Raw genomic sequence first — 10,481 nt, 5'->3', positions numbered from 1 at the left:
GTAGTCTTCCATCGTTTGGATCCGTTTCTTATAATATCCAATGTTGGTCGGACTATCACCTCTCCATTTTGTACCGATGGAGCCACATAAGATAGGATTTTGCGAGTTGAATTATGAAATGCATGAGCTATTTTGTCATCGATAATTGTGCCCGAGCATGCATTCAAAGGTATGTTTCGGACGAATAATCCCATTAGAGCACTAGAATTAAGGTTAGGATGCAGATTTTTTGTCTTCTTCTGCAGAGTGATGTCATTTGTGACATCAGCAGCTGATGGTATCATGCTTGCCTTAGCAGTGATGTTAGCAGTATAGGTCATGCTTGCCTCAGCAGTGATGTCATCAACATAGGTCATGTCTACATCATCGATGACTTCATCATCCTTGTCAACTTCCACCCTATCATCCATCTCATCCTCCACGTCACACCCATGTTCCACGTCAGCCATTTGTGTACAGTCACCAGATCTGACGGCCGGTCGCCTCGCCGGAATTTCCATCGCCGGCGTTAGTGAATCTGACGTTTTTCCGGCTGAAAAATGAGGATTCTCGTTCGTTGGCGCCTGTAGGTCTGAACTAGTCCGTTTACTAGCCGTTTTTCCCGACGTCATATTGTTCTTTCCCGACGATAGAAGTTGGCGACGTGGTGGCGCGCCTCCTCCATGTAACTCGACCAACGAACGCAGCGAAGGAGAGTTTCTGAAACGCATTCTCCATCTGATTTTCAGATCTGTAAGGGCTGCAAATGTTTGTTCATCACCTTTGTCAATGACGGCGTTGTCTAATCTCAAAAATTCGTCAAGGTTGAAAGATTCTTCCATTCGTCCGCCATTAATGGAAGCTTCTTCAAACCCTAGTTTTTGCGGCGCCTTTGAACGAGTGGAATAAGTGGTCAAGTTCTCTCCTTTCTCGTTCGTGGACAATGTTGCCATCTCCACAGACCCTTTGTTACCTTCATCGCCGTGAAAACCCTGGTTTTCGTCGACTTATTCCGACGTGACTCTTCGTCTCCTAGAAACCCTAATAATGGCGGCGACGAACCAGTCATCGTTTCCTCCTCCAAAACACGCCCAAATGCTGTAGAAACATCTCTGCTCTTCTCCCCAACAATTTCCGTCTCAATAGCCGGCGAAATAGTGCTTTTTCCGGTCAAAAACCCCAAACCCGTCTCTTCAAACTTCTCGCCGGAAAATCGCATTTCATATTTCTTACCACCGCCATCCAAACCATCCCAGTCATCCATGTCCCCTTCCTTCGGCAAGTCGCCGTCGTCCTCCATCTGGCCGGTCGTTTTTCCACCGTCGCCGGCCGGAAATTTGTAGATTAGGGTTTTTGTGTGTGAAGTTGTAGGTGTGCTAGTGTCTGTAGGAGAGAGAATTTTTAGTGAGAGAATTTTTGCGATTCATACTTGCTCTTGTTACCCATGTTAAACCTTGCCATATGGAATGTACGGGGCCTGAACAAGAGGGATCATCAGCTGGCGGTCAAGGATATCATTGCTGAGTTCAGGTTACACTTTATTGGTCTCTTAGAAACACGTGTTCGCATTAATAACTGTGCTAGTATCCAATCATTTTTTATGCCTCATTAGAAATGGTTTATGGATTATGGCAATGTTGGAAATCGGATATGGATTGCTTGGGATTATAATTATGTTGATGTGGATATTATTGAGGTGGGAAACCAGTTTATTCACTGTCGTGCCACTATTAGAGCATTACAAGAGTATGTTGATATTACTATTGTGTATGGTGCTACTGAGGTCTTTGACAGGAAGATTTATGGGACTCTCTAGAATCCTTAGCTTTACATTGCATTAATATTCCCTGGCTGGTCGGAGGTGACTTCAATGTAGTCAGGGATCTTAGTGAGGTCTGTGGTACGTCTGGAGATGTAAGGGTGGCGATGGAGGAATTTAATACGTGCCTACAGAATTCTGCGCTTTTGCCATTACCGATGCAGGGTGAATGGTACACATGGCATAATCGAAGTGCTAGCCCTTGCAACTTGTGGAAGCGACTTGATTGTATGCTAACCAATGATACATGGACTATGCAGTTTCCATCAGTCTTCTATCAATGCCTCACTCCACGGACATCGGATCACTCGCTGATGGTAGTTAATGGGGATAATCAGCAGCGATTTGGAGGTATGTTCCGGTTTGACAACTTCCTTACTCTCTCACCAGATTTTATTCATAGCGTGCAGAGCATATGGCAGCAACAAATAGTGGGAGTGCCTATGTTCTCAGTCACCCGCAAACTCAAGGCACTCAAACCTATTTTTCGAGAACAGAGGAGAAATAAAGGGGATCTTTCTCACAATGTTTTTTTCGGTAAATGTAAATTTCATTAATAAAGAGTAATGGTACAGTACAACATGGTACAACATGGGATTATCAACTGGTTTCTCCCTCTACCCAAGGGATACGCCATAATCTATACAATGCTCGTGTACTGACTGACGATGCTAAATCAACGCTAAGAATCCTCTGTCTGACGTCATTGATGATTAGTATGCTCAATGTGGCCGGTGTCCGCTCAGTATGATCAAATCTCCTCAAGTTCCTCTCCTTCCATATGTGGTAGACGCACGCCGCCAGTAGTGTACGGTAAGCTCTATTAATAATGTGCTCCCCTCTCCATTTCCGTGTCGCCCATTCAATATCTGTTGCCCAATCTCTATTGGGCCAGTGAAAGCGAATCCTTCTGCGAATCTCATAAAGGCACTGACGACTAAATCTGCATTGGAAGAATAAATGTGGATGAGATTCCGTAGCTCCCTCATCGCACAGTATGCACACCCCCAGGTGGGATAGCCATGATTTGTCTGTGGTAGGAAGTTTGCCAAGGATTGCTAGCCATAAGATGAACGAATGGCGAGGAATCTTCAAGGAGCCCAAAAGTAGTGAAGACCATCCTACTTTCGGCTCGGGGTGAGTGAATAATCGGTAGAGGGCCTGAGTAGTAGGTTGCCCTTCGTCACATCTCCACACCACCCGATCCTCTCCTCCGAGAATAAGCGGTAGGTTATGTGTGATTTCCAAACATTCAAAGTCAGTGATGGTAGGCCATTGCCATTCTCCTGCTGAAATCACCAAGCTGAGTTTTGCTGATTCTTCAAGTCTAAGATGGCGGGGACCTTGAGGGAATCGCTCGATAAGTGGACCCAAGTGATGCCACGGGTCCTGCCAAACAAAGAATCTGTCTCCATTTCCAATCTGGTAATCCACGATAGTGCGAAGGAAAGGACGTAGCCTGAGTATTTTTCGCCATCCCCAAGAACCTCCATGTTCACGAATAGTCCAAATCGATCTCTCACGTAATCGGTCTTGGTAGAGCCACTGAACCCATATGGATGTCCTGTCACACTGGATAACATCACATAGTTTCTTGCTCATTAATGCGCGATTCAAGGTGGAGATATCCTTGAACCCAAGTCCCCCCTCATCCATCGGTCGACACACATCTTTCCAGGCTACCTTAGCGTACCCACTGGACGTCGTACCCTTCCATAGGAAGGTCCTCAACCTCTTCTCAATTTCACTGATGACTTTCTTAGGTAATATGAATGCAGAAGCCCAATATAAGCTCAATGCTGAGAGCACAGATTTGATGATTTGTACCCGCCCAGCATATGATAATGAAATCCCTTCCCATCCATTAATACGTGCATCAATTTTTGAGATAAGTGGTTGGCAATCAGAGATGGTCAGCCTAGACGAGATTAAGGGAAGACCCAGGTACCTCATTGGAAGGTGGCCCTCCTGAAAGCCCAAAATATCTAGCATCTGGTCCTTCAAATTTTGAGCCGAACGTGAAATGATTAAGTGACTTTTTTGGACATTCAGCCGAAGGCCCGACAACTCCGCAAACCAGTCCAATCCCTCTTTGAAGACTCTGATGGAGTCTAAGTCAGCTTTGCACAGTAAGAGGAGGTCGTCTGCAAATCCCATCTGAAAAACCTTAGAACTCTCACACTTCCAATGATAAGTGAATTGCATGTCCTGTTCAATTCGTTGCAAAAATCCCAGATGTAAGGCTTCCATAACAAGAACAAACAGATAAGGAGAAAGTGGGTCTCCCTGTCGTAGTCCTCTCGCTCCAGCAAAGAACCCATGAGGTTTTCCATTGAGCCCAATCGAGAATGATGTCGTGGTAACACACTCCTCAATCCACCTTGTAAACGTAGGTGGAAACCCGAACAGCTGCAAAACTGCTAACAGGAAGTCCCACTCCACCGTATCATAGGCCTTCCTGATATCCACTTTAAGTGCGCATCTCGGGGGTAGGCGCATCTGGTTATATCTGGAGAATAATTCCTGGGCTAACATAATGTTGTCCCCAATGCTTCTTCCGGGAATAAAAGCTGTCTGACATGGGCTAACTATCTTGTCCAGTAGCACACTAATTTTTTGGACAAGAAGTTTTGCAATGATCTTGTATAAAACATTGCAGCATGAAATTGGTCTAAAATCATTAACCGACATAGGCGTATGTACCTTTGGGATCAGGGCCAAGATCGTGGAGTTGACCTGCTTCAGAAGTTTTCCGGTAGAAAAGAAGTCTAGTACCGCCCTCGTAACTTCTTCCCCAACCACAGGCCAAGCCGCCTTGAAAAACCTTGACGAGTAGCCATCAGGTCCCGGTGCCTTGTCATCAGCAATATCGAACATTGCTTGCTTCACATCATCCGCCGAGATTGGAAGGAGTAATTGATTAGCTTCCTCATCAGTGATACAGTGCCTTGCCCACGGTCTAAGATAACGAATATCCACTGACAGCCGTCTTCTGGTGCCTCCTAATAGGTTCTGATAATATGAGACAAACTCATGGGCGATTTCCCCTAGATCCGTGTGTGTGAAACCATTCTCATCATTAATCTGTAAGATTCTCCTCCTTACTCGTCTCTGTGCAATTTTACGAAAGAAAACCCGGGAGCATTGGTCTCCGTCTTTCATCCACTGCATTTTGGCTCTCTGCTGCAGCATAATTTGTTCGAGTTTTGCCGCTTTAGCATAAACGACTCGACAACAATGCTCCAGGAGTAAATATAGCTCATTTTGTCTATCAGAGCTCACCAACTGTTGTGCCTCATCAAGATTCTCACAATGTTGAGTTGGCAAGGGGGTTCTTGGAGCAGACCCAAGTGTTGGTAAGCTCGCACAGACAGGATGAGCTTATTCTTCTATTGGAGCACTGCAGTCGGCTTGTGTATGCAAAGGCGGCCAAATTGGAGAGGATCATGCTGCAGCAGAGGGCAAAGATGGAATGGATGAAGGGTGGTGACCAGTGCTCCAGAGTGTTCTTTCGTAAAATTGCCCAAAGAAGGACAGCTACACGAATCTTGCAAATTAATGATTCCCAAGGAATTACAATTACGGAACCAAATGCAGTCATACATGAATTTATCTCCTATTATCAATCCTTACTAGGGGGAGACATGCGTCAGAGGGTGATGGACCTTCGGTTCCTTCGGCCTTGGGCGAGGTATATCATAACAACTGAGGAGGCAGGCCACCTACTTGAACCGTTCAGTGCAGAGGATATAAAAAAAGCTGTTTTTGACATCGGCGAGGATAGAGCACCTGGACCTGATGGGTATTCATCAGGATTCTATAAAAACGCCTGGCCGGTGGTGGGACAGGAGGTAACGAAGGCAGTACAGGAGTTCTTTTCTACGGGGAAGCTTCTTAAGCAGATTAATAGTACAATATGCAAGAATCCCAGATGTAAAGCTTTCATAACAAGTACAAACAGGAATGGAACCTAAAAATTCCCTCTTTTCTCTCTCACACACTAGCACACATAACAAAACACACACTAACATCACCACTACTCATTCCTCACCGGCCGGCGAGCTGGGAGGCAGCGGCGACGCGCCGGCGGATGACTGTGACATGGAGGAGGATGGCGAGCAACAAGGGGAGGTTGCCATGGTCGTGTTTCAAGGCGAGCCGCTACCTTTAGCCACGGATTTTGAGAAAATGGGTGGACGGTTGGAGGCGGAATCCGGCGAGGCGCCACATACGGGTTACAAATTTGATAGTGGCGATGGTAAGGGAAGAACCATTGAGGGAAAAATTGGAGCTTTTGCAGCTGGTTTGTCCCGTTCGAAATTAGGGTTTCGCGCAGTAATGGAAGCCGAAAAGTCAGCTGAGGAAGACGAAGCGGCGGCTACTGATATGGAGGTTGTGACTATGGCAGACGACAGCCGAACGAATGGCGAGGGTGAAGGAGGCATACCCATCGAAAAAGATCCAAACTTGGACGTGGAAGACGAAGACCTAATGCGACGCCCTAATCTAGGGTTTGACGGCGCAAATCTGAACGAAAACCATGGAGAACGACTGAAATCTTCTTTCAATATGGCTCAATTCCTTCATCTTGCACACAAGGTAATTGACAAAAACGACCATGAATCAACGGCAGCCTTTGAGGAACTTCGATTAAAATGGGAATTGCGATTTGGCAAGGTTGCAATGTTGCGTTGTTTTCCGCCGGAGAAGATGATGCCAAGGACAACTGATTTCCCACCTGCTCGTGCGAGGCGCCAGGCCTACCGGAGTCTTTTGCCGGCGAACACGATGGGGAAGACGACGGAAAATGATGGGTCCGATGGACTGATGATGGCAGAAACTTCACAGCCGGCGAAGATAGTTGCTGGAAACATCCTTCGGCGATCTGAGACGGTGCAAACGCGTTTTTCGACGGTATTGCCGGCGAGAGACGTGGACAGTGAGGTGGCACTCGGATCTGGGGACGTGGACGATGACGTGGAGCCCAACTCAGCGGCTGACTTGGCGCAAAGGTTGGATGAAAATTCTGCTGACATCAGCATCGCTAGGGCTGATGTCAGCAATGACAGTGATGACAGTAGGGCTTATGTCAGCAGTGATGCTGCTGCTGATGTCATCAGTGATGCTACTACTGATGTCATCAAGGATGTAGGAAAAATCAGCTTCTTGACACCACAATGGCAGTGAACATGGAGTGTAACATGGCTAAGGAAAAATCATTTGTTGCTCCAATCCAAACGGGATTGTACGTGGGTAATATTCCGTTGAATGCATATCCCGAACCAATTATTGACGATAAAATTGCGCATGCATTTAACCACTCATCGCGAAAGACCCTCAAATTCATTGCTCCAACACTAAAAAATGGAGAGGTGATTGTGAGACCGACGTTAGACACTATCAGAAATGGGTCTAAGCGCTGGAAAACTACCGCGGTCGGATATTTTTTGGGGAAACGCCCGTACTTTCACCATTTGAAGGAATATGCGTTATCAGTTTGGCTGGGGTTAAGAGAGGTAACTGGTACTACTAACGGTTTCTTTTTCTTCCAGTTTAAGTCAGTTGCAGATATGGAAGATATTATTGAAGGAGGGCAGTGGCTGTTTCAAGGGCAGCCTATTGTTCTTCAAAAATGGGAGCCGGGAATGGTTCTGAGGAAACTTAAACATACATAGGTTCCTGTCTGGATCAAATTGCGCCACCTTCCGGTGGAGTTGTGGACGGAGGAGGGACTCAGCATAGTGGCTAGTGGAGTGGTTAAACCTTTATACCCGGATGCGATCACGAGAGCATGCACGAGACTGTATTTCGCTCGTGTATGCATTATGCTGGATGTGAATTCGAAAATGCCAAATCACGTTATTATTATGACACCTGATGAGGAAGGAGGAGAATTACCGTGCAAAATTGATGTGGAGTATGAATGGCTACCCCCGAGGTGCACCAGCTGTATGACATTGGGACACTCAGCCAAGGAGTGCACTGTCAACAAACCCAAATCTATCATGCCACCGGTTAATGTGTATGTACCCAAAGTGGGAGCACTGTGAGGCCCAATGGTGACTGAAAGAACAAGAGACCACCCAACACCTCACACTGTGGAGAAGCAGACAGAAGACCGTGGTACCCGTCCAACTGCAGCGGGACCCAGTCGAGAAGAGAGAGGTAAAGATATTGTTACTTATAACTCTTTCGATGCGCTACAATTACTTGATAGTGCAGAAGGTTCATCAAGGAGTCCTAAGCGAAGCAACCCCGTACCTGGGGACCTATGTTAAACCTTGCCATATGGAACATATGTGGCCTGAACAAGAGGGATCATCAGCTACCGGTCAAGGATATCATTGCTGAGTTCAGGTTACATTTTATTGGTCTCTTAGAAACACGTGTTCGCATTAATAACTGTGCTAGTATCCAATCATTTTTGATACCTCATTGGAAATGGTTTATGGATTATGACAATATTGGAATCGGATATGGATTGCTTGGGATTATAATTATACTGATGTGGATATTATTGAGGTGGGAAACCAGTTTATACACTGGCATGCCACTATTAGAGCATTACAGAGTATGTTGATATTACTATTGTGTATGGTGCTATTGAGGTCTCTGATAGGCGAGAATTATGGGCCTCTCTAGAATCCTTAGCTGCCCAATGCATTAATAAATTTAGGCTGGTTGGAGGTGACTTCAATGCAATCAGGGATCTCAGTGAGGTCTGTGGTACGTCGGGAGATATAAGAGTGGCGATGGAGGAATTTAATACGTGCCTACAGAATACTGCACTTTTGCCATTACCGATGCAGGGTGAATGGTACACATGGCATAATCGTAGTGCTAGCCCTCGCAACTTGTGGAAGCGACTTGATCGTATGCTAACCAATGATACATGGACTTTGCGGTTTCCATCAGTATTCTACCAATGCCTCACTCCACGGACATCGGATCACTCGCTGATGGTAGTTAATGGGGATAATCAGCAGCGATTTGGAGGTATGTTCCGGTTTGACAACTTCCTTACTCTCTCACCAGATTTTATTCATAGCGTGCAGAGCATATGGCAGCAACAAATAGTGGGAGTGCCTATGTTCTCAGTCACCCGCAAACTCAAGGCACTCAAACCTATTTTTCGAGAACAGAGGAGAAATAAAGGGGATCTTTCTCACAATGTTGAGTTGGCAAGGGGGTTCTTGGAGCAGACCCAAGTGTTGGTAAGCTCGCACAGACAGGATGAGCTTATTCTTCTATTGGAGCACTGCAGTCGGCTTGTGTATGCAAAGGCGGCCAAATTGGAGAGGATCATGCTGCAGCAGAGGGCAAAGATGGAATGGATGAAGGGTGGTGACCAGTGCTCCAGAGTGTTCTTTCGTAAAATTGCCCAAAGAAGGACAGCTACACGAATCTTGCAAATTAATGATTCCCAAGGAATTACAATTACGGAACCAAATGCAGTCATACATGAATTTATCTCCTATTATCAATCCTTACTAGGGGGAGACATGCGTCAGAGGGTGATGGACCTTCGGTTCCTTCGGCCTTGGGCGAGGTATATCATAACAACTGAGGAGGCAGGCCACCTACTTGAACCGTTCAGTGCAGAGGATATAAAAAAAGCTGTTTTTGACATCGGCGAGGATAGAGCACCTGGACCTGATGGGTATTCATCAGGATTCTATAAAAACGCCTGGCCGATGGTGGGACAGGAGATAACGAAGGCAGTATTGGATTTCTATTCTACGGAGAAGCTTCTTAAGCAGATTAATAGCACAATATTGATGGTTATCCCAAGGTACACACTCCAACATCTGTTGCAGATTTTCACCTTATCTCCTGCTGTAACGTACTTTATAAAATCATTGCTAAACTTATTGTCCAAAAATTGAGTGTGATATTGGACAAGATTATCAGCCCCTGCCAGGCAGCGTTTGTCCCTGGCCGGAGCATAGGGGATAATGTTATGTTAGCACAGGAACTCTTCACTGGTTACAATCAAGCCCGACTCCCACCGAGATGTGCTTTGAAAGTTGATATTCGGAAGGCATATGACACTGTCGAGTGGGATTTCCTGCTATCGGTGCTTCAGCTATTCGGTTTCCTAGAGATTTTCAGTCGATGGGTTGAGGAATGTATCAGCTCACCTTCCTTTTCGGTGGGGATGAACGGAAAGCCACATGGATATTTTGCGGGTGCCAGAGGGCTTCGACAGGGCGACCCCTTATCGCCATATCTCTTCGTCCTTTTGATGGAGGTTCTACACATGGGAATACTACAACTGATCGAGCAGGACATGAACTTCGCATTCCATTGGAAGTGTAACGATCTTAGAATCTTCCAACTGGGGTTCGCTGATGACTTACTCCTATTCTGGCGGGCCAATACTGAATCTGATCGGTCTTCAAATCCGGATTAGATAGATTTGCTGATTGGTCGTGGTTACGCCTAATGTTGAAAAAAGCCACATCATCATATCCCGATCAGCCCAAAATATACGAGAGGAGCTACTTGCGGTGTTGGGGTTTCAAGAAGGCCACTTATCGATGAGGTATTTGGGTCTACCATTGATCTCTTCTCGATTATCTATCGCCGACTGCCAACCAATACTAAGTAAGATCGATACACGTATGTATGGTTGGGAGGGATTGGCACTGTCATATGCCGGCAGGGTACAAATCATTGAGTC

The 10,481-nt window shown here is 46.0% G+C and overlaps 2 protein-coding genes across 2 annotated transcripts; both read left to right on the top strand.

The window, feature by feature from the left end:
• The first annotated feature begins 1,600 nt into the window (after positions 1–1,600).
• Positions 1,601–5,772, top strand: LOC148786637 (uncharacterized). The gene is made up of 4 exons (XM_088886213.1): positions 1,601–1,675; positions 1,774–1,872; positions 1,963–2,149; positions 5,102–5,772. Exons 1-4 carry the CDS (start codon positions 1,601–1,603, stop codon positions 5,770–5,772), a joined length of 1,032 nt encoding a protein of 343 aa, XP_088742339.1.
• Positions 5,773–6,999: 1,227 nt separating this feature from the next.
• On the top strand, positions 7,000–10,211 carry LOC148786636 (uncharacterized). The gene is made up of 3 exons (XM_088886212.1): positions 7,000–7,446; positions 8,359–9,590; positions 9,710–10,211. Exons 1-3 carry the CDS (start codon positions 7,000–7,002, stop codon positions 10,209–10,211), a joined length of 2,181 nt encoding a protein of 726 aa, XP_088742338.1.
• Positions 10,212–10,481: the final 270 nt, after the last annotated feature.

This window comes from Sesamum indicum, linkage group LG10 (genome assembly GCF_026168435.1).
Source record: "Sesamum indicum cultivar Baizhima isolate 11 linkage group LG10, ASM2616843v1, whole genome shotgun sequence".
Lineage (NCBI taxonomy): Eukaryota > Viridiplantae > Streptophyta > Magnoliopsida > Lamiales > Pedaliaceae > Sesamum > Sesamum indicum.
Note: the sequence above shows the minus strand (reverse complement) of the source record. Positions and strands in the feature narration are given on the sequence as shown.